A 19981-nucleotide genomic window follows, 5' to 3' on the forward strand; every position below is an offset into this window, starting at 1 on the left:
GTGAGAGAGAGACGGCCATGCCAAGTTGCCAATCATGTTGGACTTTTCAAATCATCATCAGTCTGAGAAGCTGTGGAGCCAATCAAATCTAGAGAGAAGAGGAATTGTGAGTTAAGTGAGGCTGGGCTGCACATGGGTTCCAACTGTTTCTTCTCCTTGGATTTGGCACCGTCTGACGATTGAGATCTCTTGTAAGTCCAGGCAATCAGATCAAGGAATCATACCAGAATCACAAGATTGGATAATTCAAACTAAATTATCTCTTTATCATTGGAAACATGGCCTGTGTTTGCCATATAAAGGGTACTGAAGCAGACTAGCAGGTCTGGGCTGGCAGTCCACTCCTTTCAGTTCAATCCAGCCATTTTCTGTTGTTCAGAGGGCTTGACAACAAAAGGATCCCCCTATTTATTTTATATTTACCAAAAAAATTCACTTCAACTTTTCCAAAACATAAAATTAGGAGCCCTCGAACCCGCGACTTCTGGCGTGACAGACCAGCACTGAACAGAGCAAACCTCAACCGATGCGGCCAAAGAGCTTTGTTGTTTGATCTTCATGTTTCAAACATTTTCATAATTGTGCCACGAAGCGGTTAGCACATACTACTCCCTCCGTTTCTAAATATAAGTCTTTTTCGAGATTTCAATACAAACTACATACGGATGTATAGACATATTTTAAAGTGTACATTCACTCATTTTGCTCCGTATGTAGTCCCTTATTGGAATCTCTAAAAAGGCTTATATTTAGGAACAGAGGGAGTAGTATGCAAGTGTTGACGGATATCATAGCTGAACTGAAACTCAGGAGGGCAACTAGGAACACAGAAGGCACTCTAATGCTGCGCCATACTGTGTCATCCAAATTACAAAATCCTCGAAGAAAAAAACTCATGAATATCTGAACAGGGTGTAGAACATCCTGAAACCACACACTGTAGTAATGAAGTCCAGTCGGGTTGGTGAGTGTGAGGAGAGCTAGAGGTAGAAATTAGACCCTAGATGTACCCAGCTTACGCTCGAAGAGGCGTCGCAGCAAGTAGACCTGCACAGCACTGGCTGCAATAAGGGCAGCTGATTCGAGGAGTGCCTTGTGAATTGCCCTCGTGCTCATGTTCTCATTTACTGCATCACAATAGATAAGGAAAATATTACGCCTTTAGCAACTATGCCTTTTATGGTGATTTCAAACATGCAACAGAGAGTAAATAAAATTTTGGCGTGACAGCAGAAATTAGTTAGACATCGGGGAGAAAGACTGCAAATGTGCAATGGAAGAACTCTGCAAGAAAAATGATGTCGATACAAAATATAACATGCCACGCATGCTCACGATCCTAGTTGTGGAGTACCCAGTGGCCCCCGAAGTTCAAAACTGGCCATCTTTTCAAGTTGGTAAATGGTATTAACTGTTGCTGAAGTTGATTGTGCTGGCACCTTCAGACAAGATGAAAAAATAGCAGGCTGGAGCACCTAACAGTGCTAAAAATTATTTTTCATTAAGCATCAGGAGAATCGCACATTGGCCAATGGTTACAGGTTACAGGTTACAGCTCAGCGGTGCTATTCGGATAAAAGAGAAAGAGGAAGACAAGAGAGCCTTAAAATATTACAATGCACTAGTAGTTACAAGTTACAAGAGAGAATGTGAGAGGAGAAACTTACATATTGCTTGGCGGTCTGTTTGGGCAGTTAGCCAGTGCTGTTCAAACAGAACGTTATACAGATCTTCGTCCAACTTTCTTATTTGTTCAAACAAAGGACCAAAATGCTCTGCACCATTTTTTCAGAACAAAGGAATTAGTGGTGCACACACTGGTCTCTGCACCATTTGATGTGCATGAGAGAGAGAGAGAGAGAGAGAGAGAGAGAGAGAGAGAGTTTACCATCTTTGGCATGCTGGTCAAAATATGAAAAATGACCAACATGCACATCAAAGTCCACAGTTTCATGATACGGGGACTTATTGGTGAAGCAGAAACGGTGGACACCTCTCTTCTGAACTATGAATTCGAACTTATCACTAACCTTGGCACGAGAATCATGGACTTGATTGCCATTAGGGTCTTTCACCTGCAATAAATCATGACTGAATCAGTTTCAGTGGATGTGACTTGCAGAAAATCTCTTAGTAAAAGAAGGATACAGATAAACTACAAAAATAATGACAGTTAGCCAGTTATCGTTCCCTGCCAACAACAAGCACATATTTCACCATGCTAAAGTTAATGGAGTAATGCACATAGGGAGAAGAAGACCTTACCACGAGATCGACACCATCCTCGCTATAGTGCCATGGAGTGTCTGCCTTGATCACAACAAATGATACATGAACTGTATCCCCTTCATAATCAACATTGTGAGAGAAGCACTCTCCCCTGTCCATCACAAAGCGAATAGCCACGGCATGGCGCAAGAAAGGCACGAGGCAGAGGACCAAGAAATAACCCAATCTCAAGCCCCTCACGTCCATCATCTGACTGGCAGAGACAAAATTGAACAAGTTAGACCCTGTCCAACTACGATTGGGACATTATCAAACGACTGCAGTCCAACTACATGAGGCCATTCATGACAGTTGGATTAGCGCTTCTCAACTCAAAACTCTGACAACCTAGGGCACCGAACTGGAGACCAACATAGAGCATCTCCTTCTCAGATCCACACGGATCCATGACTTCAAATCCACACGAGTACATGACTACATGCCAATATTACAACATTGCACTAGCTATTGTGACATTAAGGTGGTCCTCTAGGTATGAGAGTTTACCCTGAAAAAACCGCACACTCTGAAAATTAACAAGTGAATTAACGCATCAGATTTCAGGCGATTGCTTCATTCACAGGATAGATGCACAAGTACAAATTTCCACATCACTGGAAAAATACCGATGAACAAAACTGGCGCAAAAATACCGATAGATACAGACAGATACGCGTAACCTAGGGTAAGAGTTAAACCACCTTCCCATCTCCAAAACTGGGGCACAAGCGCAAGGAGCCAAGCATTCCCGCTAGATCTAGACGGCGCTCCCAGGAAACAAAATCAGAGGGCGTCCACCCTCTCCGTGAATTTCAGGCAGCGAAATGAGAAACCAGTAGTGTACAGAAGGCGCGCGCACCACGGCATCCGAACAACGACGGGACGGAACTCGGACTACCCCGAGAAATCCCACGAATCGGGCGGGGAGAGAGGGCGATTTCCTCCCAAAAAAATAAATCGAATTGCCAACGCGAGCTGTCCCGCGGGGCTGATCGATCGATTCAGAGGAAGGGGAGGGGATCGATCCGGGGTGGCGGCGGCGAAATCGAAACGCGCGTGTTGAGAGATTGGATGGATCGAGCTGACCTTGGGCGAAAGCGGTTCCGGGGGATCTCCGGCGGGGGTGCAGAGGAGGAGTTTCGGTGGGGAGAAGAGCGCAGCGCACGAGAGGTTTTCTCTGCCTTTTGTTGGGTTTACGTGTTTTTTTTTTGAGGGAATTTTTTTTTTTTTTTGAGTTGTTGGGTTTACGTGACTTGTTCGTCCGGGCATTCCCAGTAATGGCGTCATGCACGGGCTCGGCCCGTATAGAGATTAACTTTTTTACCGGACCCGGATATAGATTTTTAGGGGGAAATGTCCAGTTTACTGGGAGCGCCTATATGACGCACTTTGCGTCAAACAGACGTCGCTTCGCACAGGGCATCCCACTGGCGGGCGTTTCGCACAGAGCGTCCCGAGTTTCTGGTGGCGGGCCTGCTGGGCCGATTTCTTCACCCGAGTTTCTGTTTTCGTCCTGTTCGACTAGTAGTTGCTTCTGTTTTCTCAAAAAAATAAGTAGCTGCTTCTGTTTCCTCAAAAGAAAAAATTGCTTCTGTTTCTGTTTCCCCCCTAAAAAAGCTGCTTCTGTTTCCGTTTCCTAGTAGTTGCTCGTGTTTTTGATTCGAGGCACACCTAGTATCCCATTTCTTTAACTGCTTTGACACTCACTAGGGAAAAAGGCTAACTTTTTTTCTTCTGAAAAATACAGCCATAAGACAGGCACGGAAACAGAAAATAGGCACAGAAACATAAATCTGGTTCTTGCCGCTGTTTCATTGCAACAAGAAACACAAAGTCGGTTCTTGGACAAAAAAATGTTCAAGGCAGTCAAAATTGTTCATCAATTCAAAAGTTGTTATTTAAATTAACAAATTGTTCTCAGATTCAAAAATGTTCATGACATTCAGAGAATGTTCTTGAATTCAAAAAATCTTAAAGCATTCAAAAAATGTTCTTGCAAAGTTTTTCACGGATTCAAAAGTGTGCAAGCCATTGAAGAAATTGTTCTTGGATTGAAAAAATGTTCAAGACATTAAAAAATTGTTAACATATTCAAAAACAAATCTTTGAAATTGGATAATATTATTGGATTCAAAAAAGTTCAAGACATTCAAAAAAAATTCTTGGATTCAGAAAAGTTCAAGGCATTAAAAATGTTCTTGAAATTAAAATTTTGTTCATGGATTCAAAAAATGTTCCAGACATTAAGAAAAGTGTTCTTGGACTGAAAAAACTTCTAGTTATCCCAAAATTGTTATTTGAACTTGAAATTTGTTCTTGGATTCAAGATATGTTCAAGGCATTAGACATGTTCTTGGATTAAAAATTTGTTCATATATTCAAAAAATGTTCCAAACATTTAAAAAAAGTGTTCTTGGGCTGAAAAATGTTCTAGTTATTCCAAAATTGTTCTTTGAACTTGAAATATGTTCTTCAATTCAACATATGTTCAAGGTATTAAAAATGTTCTTGGAATTAAAAATTTGTTCATGGATTCAAAAAATGTTCCAAACATTAAGAAAAGTGTTCTTGGACTGAAAAATGTTCTAGTTATTCCAAAATTCTTCTTTGAACTTGAAATTTGTTCTTGGATTCAAGATATGTTCAAGGCGTTAAAAATGTTCCCGGAAGTAAAAATTTGTTCATGGATTCAAAAAATGTTCCAGGAATTCAAAATAGTGTTCTTCGACTGAATAATGTTCTAGTGATTCCAAAATTGTTCTTTGAACTTGAAATTTGTTCTTGGATTCAAGATATGTTTGAGTCATTAAAAATGTTCTTGGAATAAAAAATTGTTCATGGACTCAAAAAATGTTCCACACATTCAAAAAAGTGTTCTCGGAATGAAAAATGTTTTACTGATTCCAAAATTGTTCTTTGAACTTGAAATTTGTTCTTTAATTTAAAAATTCTTGGATTAAGGAATTAAAAATTGTTCAAGGCATTCAAAAGTTGTTCCTCAAATTAAAACATTGCTCATGGATTAAAAAATAAATTGAGGCATCGAATTTTTTTTCTTTCAAACTGAAAAATTGTTCGTTGATTCAAAAGAAATTAATGACATTCAAAATTGTTCTTGTCTTAAAATAATGTTCAACGCATTTACAAACTGTTCTTGCAATCAAAATTGTTCATGGATTCAAAAAATGTCCGATGCATTCAAAATTTTGTTCTTGGATTAAAAATGTTCAAGGGTATTCAAAAATCGTTCTTTGAAATTGAGAGGGATTAAAAATGTTCTAAGGCATTCAAAAATCGTTCTTTGAAATTGAGAAGTTGTTCTTGGATTCAAAAAAATTGAATTAATTTTTTATTGGAATTCATGTTTTGTTCATGGATTCTAAAAATGCTATTGTTCTCAGAAAATGTTCTCAGCTTTGAAAATCGATTCTTGGAATTCAAGCTGTGTGCAAAGATTCAAAAAATATTCTAGGAATTCAAGAAGCATATATAAGATGCTAACACAGATGACAAGGCATGATACAGATATGCATGTACAAATTCATTTGGAGAAAATAGTTTGAATAAAATTACATTAGTTAATTCACACTTATTAGTGCTTAATTTATTTTGGACGAAATTATTAGTAGATGCTGAATCAACAACCTATTCATTCTCAAATAGGTAGTTATCAAAGATGTATCCAAATAGAGCAGAAAAACTTCATTAATATAAATTCAAAATAAAATCTATATTTCTGACGCAATATTGTAGTGTCGGGTACATAGAAAAATAGCAAGAAAAATAAACATGCAATTGTTTAGCACACTTGCACACTCGAAACAAGTTTGTCTGCCATAGGAAGTAGACAGCAACATGCTTTCCGAGGTATATGTTGATCCGACAAAAATGGAAAAACACATCATCAATGTAGCATCTCTTTGTTGAAGCATCATCTAGTGCCTCCAAGTCTATCTCGTTCAGGTCAAACTTCGTCATTTTGTAAGCAACAGTCTGCCGAAATTGAGGAATGACTTCCTAAAACAGTAGAAAAGAAGAACAAATGTGTCAAGAATAATAACAGAAGGTGTATGAATAATTCGCAAACTAGTTACTCTTTTTCTAGGGAAGTAAATCAGATCAACAACCAACTAGCTAGTGCTTTTTCAGGGGAGCAAGTGGCTACTGTTTAATTGTGATTTAAAATCCCGAATATTTTTTTTGAATTTAGTGAACAAAATTTGAATATGAACATTTTCTAAAGAACGAACATTTTTGAATCTTGAGAACAAATTTTGAAACGGAGAACAAGTTTAGAAGAACGGACAATTTTTTAAACCATGAACATTTTTTTTTAATCTTGAGAACAAATTTTGAAACGGAGAACAAATTTGGAAGCGCAAACTATTTCTTAAAGCATGAACATTTTTTGAATATTGAGCACAAATTTTGAGACGGAGAACAAATTTGAAAAATCCTGAACAAATTTGAAAGCCTGAACATTTTTTGAAAACGTGAACAAAAAAATTTGAAATCTGGTACATTATATGAATTTCGAAAGTTTTGAACTTTTTTGTGTAACAAGAACAAATTTTGTATTTTGAGAACATTTTTTTAAACTGAACATTTTATGGAAACGCAATCAAAACTTGAATATTTTATAAAAAAAGAGGAGAAAAGAAAATGAAATAACAAACCAAAGAAATAAAACAAATAAAAAAAGAAATAAGAAACAGGAATAACTAAAAAAGAAAGAAGAAGAAAAATTCGAAAATTCAAAAAGAGAACATTTTTTAAAAGAAAAAACATTTTTCTAAAATTAAGAACAAATCTGAATATGTACTTAGTTTAAAAAGATAAAATAACATTCAAAAAAGAACAAGAAAAAAACGTAAAAAAGAAAAGAAAAGAAGAAATTAGAAAAAGAAACAGAAAAAAGAAATGGATAAAGAAAAGAAACAGAAAAGAAAAAAAATAAGAAAACCGGTTTAGGAACCTTCTAGAAGGTTCCCAAAACCATAAAAAACCGGCTGAGAAACTTTAGAAGGTTCCCAAAACCGGAAGCACTGGAACACGTTAAATGGACCGGCCCAAGTGTAGCGCTCGATGATCGCTGGCTCTGTGCGAAGCCTGGACTGTTTGACGCAACGAGCGTCCAATAGGAAATTCCCAGTTTACTATCCTGGATAAATGTTTCTAAAAAAACTATCCTGAATAAACTTGCTGGTTCATATAACCCCCTGATTTTTTTGTCCCCCCTCACCAATCCCATACCGGTCAAAAAACACTCCTGACTGGTTTACCCCGATTGATTAATGACGTGGACACAGTCAAAGGTGGTATTTGACCTGCGGGTGGATCCCCCTCGTCAGGTGAGGAAATAAAAAAGAGTGATTGTACCTAGGCCTTGCCTTTTCTAAATTTTGGCCAAGCCCAACCCGAAGAGGGGCAGGGTCGTCTCCAACCCCTCGCCAGGAGAACGACGCGATGGCAGAGCGCGCTAGCAGCCTCCCAGCATCCACCTCCTCACCCACGAGATGAGCAAGACCGCTTGGGCCTATCCATTTCTTGCATCTCATTCTTTTCCTATCTCTTTCTCGGATTCAAGCACTGCAGAGCGCCAACCGTCGTTGACGTAGCCACAAGCGACCCCTTGCTAAACCACCGTGTCTAGAGACCTCCAACATCTCACACCGGTCCTCTGTACCGAAGGATTCAACCCTAGAAGCGTGGAGTCGTCCCAATCGAGCCGCCTTCTCGATTGCGGCCACCGAACACCGAAGCACGATTTGTCGCGCACAGACAAGCTCCACCCTAGCATTCGCCTCTGTTAAACTCGCAGTGAGCCTCTCCTAGTTTCCCGCCTCCTCTAGAGCTCACAGTCATGCTATAGCCATCGTCCACACGAGCTCAGCGCCGCCCTAGTCGTCGTCCACATGAGCTCACACTTTGTGTTGCAATTCTAATGATTTTCTCTTTTAAATTGAAAGTTATATCACAAGAGGAGATTGTGGGTAGCTGGGATTATGGACCTAAAAAGAGCTACAGCGGAGATAACTATTCTCCGGAGACTCCAAATGACCTGAAAACTTATGGAGTTTTTTTTCTGAAATATATAAAAAATACTGGAAGAAAAAGATACGAGAGAGGACCCTCCCTAGGCCCACAAGCTCACGTGGCGCCGTCCCCTGGGGCGCGCCATGCGAGCTTGTGGGGCCCATGGAGGTCCACCGATGCCCATCTTCCGCTATATGAAGCCATCTGCCCTAGAAAAATCAAAGACTTTCTAAACAATGTGTCGCCGTCTCGTGGCGGAACTTGGGCATGAGCACTTTTGCTCTTCGACGGAGCCATTATGTCGAGGATACTTCCCCACGGGAGGGGGGAACCGAAGCCATCGTTATCAGCAACACTCCTCTCATCATGGGAAGACTCATCACCATCAACATTTTCACCGTTGGCTTACTTTCTATAATCATTCATTAATGTTCTTGGAAGTCGGATAAATGTTCCTCAATAAAAAAAATGTTCTTGTGATTTCAAAAAATGTTCGTCAACTCAAATAAAGTTCTTGGAAACCCAAGTAATGTTCTTTAACTCAAGTAATGTTCTTAGAAGTCAAAAAACGTTCCTTAATTCAAATAATGTTCTTGGCATTCGAAGAAATGTTTGTGAATTGAAATAAAGTTATTGGAATTCCAAAAAAATAATCTTTAATCGAAATAGTGTTCCTGGAAGTCAAAAAAATGTTACTCAATTCAAATATTCTTTGGATTTCAAAAAATATTTGTCAACAAATATAAAAAACATGGAAGTCAAAAAACTTTCCTCAGTTCAAATAATATTCTTGGCATACAAAAAAAATGAACGTCAATTTAAATAAATTTACTTTAAATCAAAATATATTTATCAATTCAAATAATGTTCTTGGGATTTTAAAAATGTTCATCAATTGAAATAAAGTTCTTGGAATTCCCAAAATGATCGTGGAATTTCCAAAAAATCTTCGTAGGTTTGAATAAGGTTCTTGAAATTCCAAAAATATGTTTTAAACTAAAATTGTTGAAAATCAAATAAAAGTTGCTAAATTCAAATAATGGCCTTGGTATATTTAAAAATGTTTACTAGCTCAAATAAAGTTCTTGGAAATCCAAAAATTGTTCTTTAATTCAAATAATATTCTTGGAAGTCAAAAAATCTTTCCTCAATTCAAATATTGTTCTTAGCATTCAAAAAAATGTTCCTTGATTTGGATAATTGTCTTGGAATTCCAACAATTGTTCTTTAATTCAAATACTTTTCTTGGAAATCAAATAAACGATGGTCTATTCGAATAATGTTCTTGGAATTTCAAAAAATGTTCATCAACTAATCTAAAGTTCATCGAAATCCAAAAAATGTTCTTTAATTCAAACTAATGTTCTTGCAAGTCAAACAACTGTTCCTCGATTCAAAATATTTTTATTGTCATTCAAAAAAATGTTTGTGAATTGAAATAAAGTTCTTGGAAATCAAAAAAATGTTCTTTAATTGAATGGAAGTTCTACTGAAGCTCGAGCCACACGGTACCCACTATCCAGGCCGTCTGCTCTCTCCGAGATCTGTGCGTCAACAGCCAAAGTTATCTGCCTATGTGAATAGTACTCCCTCCGTTCCTTTTTACTCCGCGTATAAGTTTTGGTCAAAGTCAAACTACACAAAGTTTGACCAAATTTATATTAAAAAGTATGAACATATACAAGACTGAAACTATATAATATGAAAATACATTTCATGATGCATCTGAAAATGTTGATTTCATATTATGAATATTAATAGCTTTTAATATAAAGTTAGTTAAACTATGCAAAGCTTGACTTTGACCAAACCTTATATGCAGACTAAAATGAAACGGAGGGAGTAATACAATCTAGGGCGGCGCCTAGCTAGGTCCTGCAGGCACAGTCCCTTCACATACGCGTGAACCAGACTTCAGAGAGGCACTTTTTTGGAGTGTATCCTGACAACTTTTCCCATGTCCTACCATCCTCTTACAGCAGTCCTCTTTTATTTATTCCACACCGTCCCATCCATCTCCATCTTCTGCATTATTTAGTTTGTACTAGTAAACGTACATGTGCAATGCATGTACTAACTAATACTCCATATATATTTAGTCAAACATATTTCGAACACCAAAATTTAGATTGTTGCATGTGGTGAAACAACATAGCTCCGTGTCAAAATGCAAAAAACAAAACTAATTTCAAACATCAAACTCCAATAATGGGAACAATCCAAAGTTGCCAAGTGTTCATCTTTTGATCAAACAGTGTCACCTTCCATAAGATTTACATTGCAAACCTGGTAGACAAATAAAAGAAATCAATATCACAAGGGATCAATCTTCAGAACAATTAAATCTTCATCATAAAAAACACTTAAATCTTGTTCGGCTCTATGGACCACTGTAGTGAAGCGGCAAATTATAGATAATACAACAACCGTATCATTTTTTCTGATGGAAAAAGACAAACCTATTATTATCATCATCCAAAGTGTTTGCAATGTCAGATGGTTAAGGACGAACAACATTACAACATTGGCAAGCTGACCTCAGGGTGATCCATCTTTTTTCATGCCCATATTGGTCATTTTCACTACACAGGAAGTATATTGGATTCCTTCCCGCAAAAAAAAGTCTATTGGATTCCTGAAGAGCAAACACAACAATTACTTCATCTTCACAGGGCCACTGGGTCCTCAAATAATACAACTTATACCCTGGCATCTTTTCTTTTATACTCCCTCCATCTTAAAATATAAGACGTTTTTTAACACTATAAAACATCTTACATTTTGACACAGAGGGAGTAAGGGAGTATCTCTTATGCAGCTACGCTACCAGTTCAGTCTAACTAAATCTGGTCAATTACACAATATGTAAAAATATGGCAAAAGAGCACATACCTTCAGATATTTGCCAGCCAGCTTCAGCCACTAACCTCACCAAGACTGCTCATGTGCACCTGCAGCATTTTTCTATATAACAAAAAGTTTTAGAAGACCATGAGATTAGGCATTTCAACCAATTCACTTAGAAACACAGTGAGTTTGTAGCTAATATAGCTTGATGGATTTGTGCAGCCAGTATCGATGGCACGCCTTGTACTATGCCTAAGAAAATAACCACAAAACATCTAATTATGCCTTTTTTAGAAAAGGAGGATGACCCCCGGCCTGCATCTAGGAGATACATGCAACCACTTTATTAACTATTCACAAAGAACTTACGAAGTAATACATCAATATGTTTGAAGCCGCCATCTTGGCAACATCCGTTGCTACTCCTATCCATTGATGAAGGGGTGCAGAAAGTATGGGCCGAATACCTAGACCTCTCACCTAAGCCTAACATCTAAAGCTGGAGGCCCCAACTAAGCCACATACCAGGTCTGGGGCATAAACCGGTCCGACGCACTCATAGGTCGTCGCCGCCGTCTTCCATCGATCCATCTTCAAAGGTGATATTGACGCATCGACCTTGCCAGGCCTGCTGTTGACGCCAACATGGCGCCAGACAAAACCTCCTCCCTACACGCATCCATCATCACACATCCGTCGCCGAGGCCTTGCCACGCCACGCCACCGAGACTCCACGTCGTCGATGTGTCACATGGAACACCATTCCACCGCAGATGTCGTCCACTGGTCCCTCGAGCCTATGCATACCTCCAAGATTGACGTCCCCAAGAGGGATATGGCACAAGAGTGTTGACGTCATCCAATCGACCGATCTAGGGTTTCCCTCGGAGGTGGCGGATAGGGGTCTAGAGCTTCTCCACTATGATGCCTTCAAGAAAGGGACGACGCAGAAAACGCCGCCATCGTCGGTTTTGGCAACGAGCGAAGATTAGGGTTTTCACCCGGATCCGCTCGAGGAACCTCCATCCAGCCTTGTGTGCACGGGACCACCATCACCACCGCCGCGCATGGAGCAGGCCGCACAGGCCAGATCAGATCTGACTGGAGGCCAAACCACACATATAGTCGTTCCATCCACCAGGCCCTCCATGCCGCTGCCAATTCGAGATCCGACTGGCAGTAGAGCCGCCCACCGCCTCTGCGAGGCAGGGCTGGCCGCCGTGTCGCAAGACCCAACCAGTCGCGCCTCCACACGTTGGGGGGCCCACCCCACCCCAAGCCGCGAGAGAGAAGGAGACCCCCGTCACCGCCATCTGCCCCCGGGCTTAGCCCGCAGCGTCACGCGGCGGTGATGGGAGGAGAGGAGGGAGTAGATCAGGGCTCAGTGGCGGCTAGGGTAGCGGCCTGCCCGAGTCGCTCGATGCGGGAGCGACGCGGGGGGAGCGAGATGTTTTGGTCATCTAATTATGCCTAGTCAAGATCCAACTCATACGTAAAGATTCAGCTTGAATTCTCAAATGAGAACACGAATGTGAATTATGGGCAGATGAACCATGCAAGATCACGGTACACTATAGAAACTTGATCCGATCGAAATAATTAAAAGCAACTCAAACCCTGTGTGGAGGAAACTAAAAAGAAAATATGAGGGAAATAAGTGAACATAGAGATTTGGAGAGCTTAGTTCTAAAATCTTGCGAGATAATTTATGAAGACACAATAATCTATGTCAGTGCAATCCTGCTCAAAAATAATTTTTTTTGCAAATATTCATGTATAAATAGAAGTTTTGAAAACCGTAAAACCATATGACAGACGAACTGTACCAAGACTAAGCCAATTAACTATTTTTCATCATCATCACTCCAAAAGCCTCGGTTCTTTCCACTTTCCTTAGTTCTTGTGAATTTATGATCAATGCATAATGAGATAGATGATCATAATTTGGTGCACATAATAATTCTACCATGATATAATAAAAACAATACCCCAGCATGAAGCTAACCTTATCGTGGTCATGTCACTTGCCCACCAGTTGTAGCCTCATTCTTTTCCTGTTTGCACCATAGCACCATCTGCAAGCTATCGTGCTCCTTCCATTGCGAGGAAACATGAAAAAAATATAAGGAATGAACTAAGGGAAGTTTAGTTCAACATCCTCTTTCTAACCTTTTTGAAAGAAAACATCCTCTTCCTAATGCAATCAGTAGCCTCAAAAGAGGACCAGCCTATAACAGGAATAACTATGAATGCATAAAAAAATCCCCTCTGTCAATAAACAGTTTGTCTATTTATCATGGTAGTTCTGCAAACTAAAGTAAGCCCCTCTACAACAAAACTAAGCATTAATAGTTCAACTTGCAAACTGAAGATGACAGAAGATGTTGACCCATCAACCTAATCCATCACCAGGCTAGAATATTAATTACCAAAAATCATGAACTAAATAGATTTGGTAACATCATAATTTTCTTAACTCTATGTGAACACTAAAAATATTGTAGGAATAACTCATGTGCTCTTTCTATCGCTAGATATATTCGTAGTAAATAAAACCCAACCCAAAAGAAACGGAAGCTCTTGGCCCATCATTCTGACTTATAAAGCAAGGATGACATAAACAACCATGACGTTTAGGCTAAGCATTCATAAAAATGGTGTACAATACTGAAGGTCTTGACATTCAGCATAAATAACAGTGTCGATTGAAGGTGTAGTGATGACAAGTACGCAAGTAAGACATCATTTAGGTACAGTGATGACAAGCATGAGTAGTCACTATATGTGCTAATCTAGACTGCAAATTTACAACTATTACATGAGAAGATAATAACTGGTAAAAAAATGTTAGGCCACAAATGAAGGCTTCTGCCACGTTCATATGAACAATCGGGCAACACCAAATCCCAACAATTTCATTAACTATTCAAAGGTTGCATTCAGATAAGCAAGTCGACCAAATAGAATTCCATACCCATTAATTCAGCCTCGGGAAAAAAATGTTAGATCACGGATAAAGTTCCAGAACAATTTTAGCTAAGTAATCATCATCATTATTTTGTGAGCCTAGCCTTAGCCTAACCTAGCTTGAGCTTCTGGTTTTGCAATGCAGTATATAAAAAATAACCAAGATGGGAGATCCCAGTATCCAGAGCCATTATTTACTGAAGTGAAGGTATGATTGAATGATTCAGTTTCAGAGGAATTATTTCTAGAGCCCCAAGATAGTTACCACAACGGGTTCTATTCTACGCAAGGGAACTATGAATGATCCAGTAATTTACTGTATTCTTGTTAGTCTCTTAGTATTGTCTGATCCTCGATAAAAACAAAGTTCCCTTCAAAATCCATCCAAAACAGAATTTACCAACACCCAGACGGATGCAAGTGCGGAAACCTTACAGCCTTGTGCGTTGCGCATTCTTGAATAATTTGAAATCATCAACTGTAGAAAACAAGAGGAATATGGTAAGCAGACCTGCTTATTAGTGAAGATGTCCATCATCTAGCTTTGCTCTGCAATCTATATGGTTTAGGGATTCTGAAATGGAACTGAAACAAAACATAGTGAAAACTTACTTGATGGTAAACGGATAACGACAGCGTGACTGTACATGTTGTTCATAGGATCCAGGCAACAACCTGATTTGGAATATATCATCAGGAATTGTTCTTTCAGACCAAGGACAAACTATGTAGGGGAATGCTTGTGCAAATTATAAGTTGTCAAGCAGATCAAGATAGAAGGTGCAGTCAAGTGCAGTTGAGATTCAAAGTCGTATTCAGCAATGTGACGACAGAAGCAAATCAAAGCCGTTTCGTCGTACCTGAGGTTGCTTGCACAATGAAAGAACCGTAATGGATTATCAACTTCTGAACCTAGATAAAAAATTATTCACGAATCACTTGTTTAGAGTTTGGATCCTTTCCAATGTAGACACTAATAATAATGTTCTATGATCGTGTGCATATAGAATAATAATTTTCTACGATCCTATGCATATGGTTTAGTAGTCAGCATGTTGGTTTCTAGTCACACTGAACATATAGAAATGCATCACCGTGCTGATTCCTTTGGAGGTGTTGCCTCTGCAGCTTTGTGTGCTTCCTTTCAAATATTCAACATGGATAGGATTTAAACAAATGTCAGTGTTAAATCTAGCAAAAAACTGAAACAAAATAAGATCATATATGGATGACACGGAGAGCTGTGAGAGACTGAAATAGAGAGGGCTAGCTATATAGAGAGGTCAATTAGGGGAACTCATCGAACATTTGGTGGGCATCGGCATGCTGCCATGGTGCTGGAGGGCAGAGGCTACACAATGCATCTCACCGTAGAGGAGTTCCGCATCCTCGGTTGTGCAAGGAACGACAGCGGCGGCATCTGCGTCACTGACCACGAGGAGGAACGACCGCTGGGGCATATGTGCCTGACGCGAGGTCGAGGAACAGAGGCCAGGAATCGAATGCCCCGTCGGAGAAATCCATCTTCGTGGTCGAGCCCGATGTGTCTCAAGCCCGCCGCAGCTTGAGGAAGGAGATGGACCTTGCCGCTGCTGCCGCCGACACAGGCCGCGCTGCCGCCGCTGCTCGACGGTGGAGATGGACCCCGCCGCCGCCAACGCAGGCCGAGCCCGCTGGGTCCCGTGCTGCCGCCGCCGCTTGATGGAGGAGAGACCCCTTTTCTGCCGATGCAGGTCAGGCCCACTGCGTCCCGCTGCGCCGCCGCCGCTCGACGGAGGAGATGGACACCGGCACTGCCGATGCAGGCCCAGCCCGCTGGGTCCCGCGCCGTCGGCGCTGCTTGAGGGATAAGAGTGACCCGGGCTGCGGGAGGACGGGGCGCCGGCTGGGCAGCGGCGCGGGAGGAGCAGGAGGCGGCGTGCGGCGCGGCGCGATGGGGGGAGGAGGGCGTGCGGGCGGGCGGGCGTGCGTGCGTTGTGGCAGTTTTTTTTTTCTTTTTGGAACGGCGGGCTTAGCGATGCATGGATTAGCGGTGGGCTGGTGGCTTAATGCGTGGCTTGTAGTGTTAAACATGGAAGGATTATGGATCATTAGATTTGATAGATGAATGGGTTAGATTGTTTGGATCTGCCCCTCTCTTTCTTTTATAGTGGTAGTAGATTAAACTTCAAACAACCGTATATATTAAATAAATATCAGATAAATATATATTTTTAAAGTATGTTTTTCTTTTGATGATATCTTCAAAAAAGCCCAATATTGAATATACAGATTGCTTGACAAGTGTATCAATCAGAGTTTTTAAAGTTTCACCAAACCATATCTCAAAATTCAGTGAAATATATTCATGTCTGATCTGGGTTAAAAGATCTTGTCGCAATCAACCAAAATATGCTGACCTTACCAAGATGTTCTTGCATCGGCTGCTACTAAACATAACAAGATTCTTTGCTTGCAAAAAAAAAAAAACAAGATGTACTACTGTTACCGAAAAAGGATTTCCCCCCGCTTTGTATTACAAAGCAACAACAGCGATACAACCAACGATAGGAGCTGGGGCGGAAGCAGCACAGGCACGCCCAAAAGAAAAAAAGAGAAAACACAAAAGACAAAAAAATACCAACAACGGCGGATCAACGAAAACGAAGATGACTCGCAACCGCTGCGACCGCCGGAAAATTCCACCACGCTCCTAGCATCACGAAACGCCGCATACCAAGTAACACCTTCAAGAAGGAACGCGACGACAACGACACTGCTACCGGACATGGCCTAGGGTTTCCCCCGGTACACGAAGGGCCGTGGGAGGGAAGGGGGATATCCGACGCCCTTCAGGAAGGCATGGCGGCGCCCACGGGTGTCACCGCATCTGTGCCGAACAAGCCGACAAGGATTTCTCCCAATCTCCAACCAACCACGACCCAGACGATCCATCGCGCTCCACCATACTTGCCGTCCACCAATATGCGCCACCACGGACTCGCAGTCACCATCGCCGTCTCACCGTGACAAGCGAGCGAGACCGGCGGGATCGAGAAGAACCAGTTGGAAACGAGGAGCAGCAGGGTCAGCGGCCATGTGGGAGGGGACAACCTCCACCACCCTCGGCGGTGACCGATCGGACGTAGCTCAGGAGCAAACCAGGCACCCCTGCCCGGCCGAGCCTGAAGCGGGCTCGTGAAGCTCCCGTCGCTGCGCTGCAGTACACGGGCCACCGTTTCCGCCACCCCCAGCCCAAGCCACACCTCCGTCCATCGGAGATGACGCCGAAAGCACACGCCAGGCCCACCCAGACCCAAATGGGGCCCAAAAGGGCCCAGTTCTAGGCCGGAAGGGCGCCGCCGCCAGCCATCGCGCCGCCCCGCAGCCAAGCAGCCACGCCACCGCCACCTTGCCACCCGAAGCTGCGCCGCCTGCGAAGACGAGTCGCCACCGGATCCGACGCCGGCCTGGGTGCACCGCCGCCGGCGCCATCGCCCGAGCTATAGCGCCGCGCGGGGAGGAAAGAACGGGGCCGCCGCCAGCGGCATCACACGAGCCAGGCCCAGTGGCCTACGTCGGCAGTGACGGGAGGGGATAGGAGGAGGGGGGCCGCTGGGAGGGGCAGGGAAGGGGAGCCCCCGGTCGCCTCGCTCGGGGAGGCGACGCGGGGGGTACGGGGGAGGAGGGGAGGGGGGGAGCCGGGGCGCGCCAGTCGGCGGCCGGGGGCGGCGGTGGCGGCGGGGCGTCTTTCTTCGTCAGCGACGTTCGAGGTGAGGGACAAGCCGACTTTCATATGAGGCATGTACTATTTGTGCGTGCACTGCATGCATGTCTCTCTCGCATTAAAAATTTCCTGACATGTTGTCCATCGTGTGCCTGAGAGATTTCAAAAGAGAGTGGACAAAAGAAGGCCAGCGGGCTGGTCTGGCGGAAGAGGCAGACATGACCCATCACGTCAGGTGCAGTTCGTGCCAGAGGATTAAGCATTCAGAGCCTGACGCCTGCTGCTGATTTTTGCATTGCTGCACACATCGGATAATGAACAAGAAGCCGGAATAGATGGTTGCGATAGTGGGTACCACGTAGGTCGAGTTATAAAAAACCGTTCTCTTAATTGAACCGCTCCTCGGAGCATTGTCGTTTTTCTTTTCTTTTCCTAGTCTACCAGTGCCATGAGGATGTTGGCGTTTTTTCTTTTCTTTTCTTTTCTTTTCCTACTCTACCAGCGCCATAGGGGTGGAGAAGGACGGCCGCTCTTGTTGTATCCGGCGGCGGCAGATGGTCGGGTTGGCCTCCTCTCCTCATCAAGGGAGGAGATGCAATGGAGCAAGCTTATATCCACGCGCAGGCAGCGCAGGCCCGGAAAATCATGCCACTATTTTCTCCATGGCTAGAAGATTAAAAAAGCCCGTACGTTGCAACGGGTGAAAATTAATATCACATGCCTTTGCCGTTCCGAAACTTATCCTCTTCCCCGCCCTTGTCCATGATAGTTGTGATGTCTACGTGATCACAATGAACCCAAATGTGATCAATCCCAAGATGATGCATTGATCCACCACCTAACACACTATTTATGTAAGCTAGCATTAACGGATAAACTCATGTGAAATCACTTATCATAATGGATATCATAATAGATAACGACCAACAGATGAAGAGGTTAAAAATATCACTCTAAGAGCATCTCCAACGGCCGCGCTATGCGCCGCGCGCAAAAAACCTGTTTACCGCGCGCGCTTCGGCTGGTTTAGCGCGGCCACGAGCGCTGGCTCCAGCAGCCGCGCTATAATGCAGCGGCGCGCGCCGCTCCAGCAGCGCGCAAAAATACAGCACGCGCGACTTGGGTTTCGAAACAATTATCAAAATGCAATGAACATGTGAAATTTGTCCACAAACATCTTCCAACCAAGTCATGCCCACAAGTTCATCCAACCAAGTTCAAAATGCAAAGTAAAAGTTCAAGACATATAAATGAAAGACACATCAAACATCTTCCTCGTCTTCGTCCTCATCTTCCGAAGACGATTCTTCCGCCTCCGAAGATGAATCTTCCTCCCTATCCTCATCACGCATCGCATCATGTGAAGCTCCGACGGTGTTGGCAAGATCTTCAATGGCATCTTCACGGGAATGTGTGTGAGGAGGCACATCAAAAGACATTCCACTCATGGCCGGAGGTGCACCCATGCCTCCCATAAAAGTAGCGAAACTCATGCCTTCCATGGCGGCCATAGTGTCAGAGGGTGCTCCGAAGCCACCCATGCCTCCCATGGCGGCCGGAGGTGCGCCCATGCCTCCCATGGCGCCCAAGCCACCCATGCCTCCCATGGCGCCGAAGCCACCCATGCCTCCCATGGCGGTCGGAGGTGCACCAATGCGAATTGTTGGACCCAACACCCATAGTTGACATGTATGCATCATCATTGAGACTACAAAATTTTTTGAACAATGCAAATAAGCTATCTATATGTGATGATGCATTGAAAAACAAAAAGAAAATAAAAGTTAGAATTTTTTTCACCTTGGGGGCATTTCGTCGAACACATGGTGCGCTTCGGTGGCCGGCTCAACGAGTGAGCTCGCCGGCGCTTCGGTAGCCGCCGCGGCCGTCGAACGCCCTGCAAGCTTCTTTCCCCTTGCCTTCGTGCCGCCGGAGCCGTCCGCCGCCTTGTTTTTCTTCGCCGAAGTTTTGCCCTTCTTCGGCCGCGCCTCATTAGGGAGCTTCGACGGTGCGGCGGCGGCATGGGACGGCGCCGGCGCGACGCCACCCATCGCCGTGGTCATCCGCGGCGGCAAGAAGAGGCTGCGCGCGAGGCCGACGCTCGGCGGAGCTCCGGCGATGGCGACGCCAACGCTACCCGCGCTAGGGTTTCCGGCG

At 43.0% G+C, this 19981-nt stretch overlaps 1 protein-coding gene across 2 annotated transcripts; it reads right to left on the bottom strand.

Annotated features, from left to right (window-relative positions):
* Positions 1-770: 770 nt before the first annotated feature.
* On the bottom strand, positions 771-3448 carry LOC119311023 (transmembrane emp24 domain-containing protein p24beta2-like). Of its 2 annotated transcripts, none has more exons than XM_037586650.1 (5): positions 3355-3448; positions 2266-2478; positions 1889-2075; positions 1668-1775; positions 771-1127 (listed from the first exon to the last, which is right to left on the bottom strand). In XM_037586650.1, the coding sequence occupies exons 2-5, from the start codon at positions 2476-2478 to the stop codon at positions 994-996; spliced, it is 642 nt and encodes a 213-aa protein (XP_037442547.1). In that variant the 5' UTR covers positions 3355-3448; the 3' UTR covers positions 771-993. The 2 variants fall into 2 exon arrangements, with proteins under 2 accessions (XP_037442547.1, XP_037442546.1); XM_037586649.1 differs by having other exon boundaries at positions 2266-2482.
* Positions 3449-19981: the final 16533 nt, after the last annotated feature.

The sequence above is a fragment of the Triticum dicoccoides genome, chromosome 5B, assembly GCF_002162155.2.
Source record: "Triticum dicoccoides isolate Atlit2015 ecotype Zavitan chromosome 5B, WEW_v2.0, whole genome shotgun sequence".
Classification (NCBI taxonomy): domain Eukaryota; kingdom Viridiplantae; phylum Streptophyta; class Magnoliopsida; order Poales; family Poaceae; genus Triticum; species Triticum dicoccoides.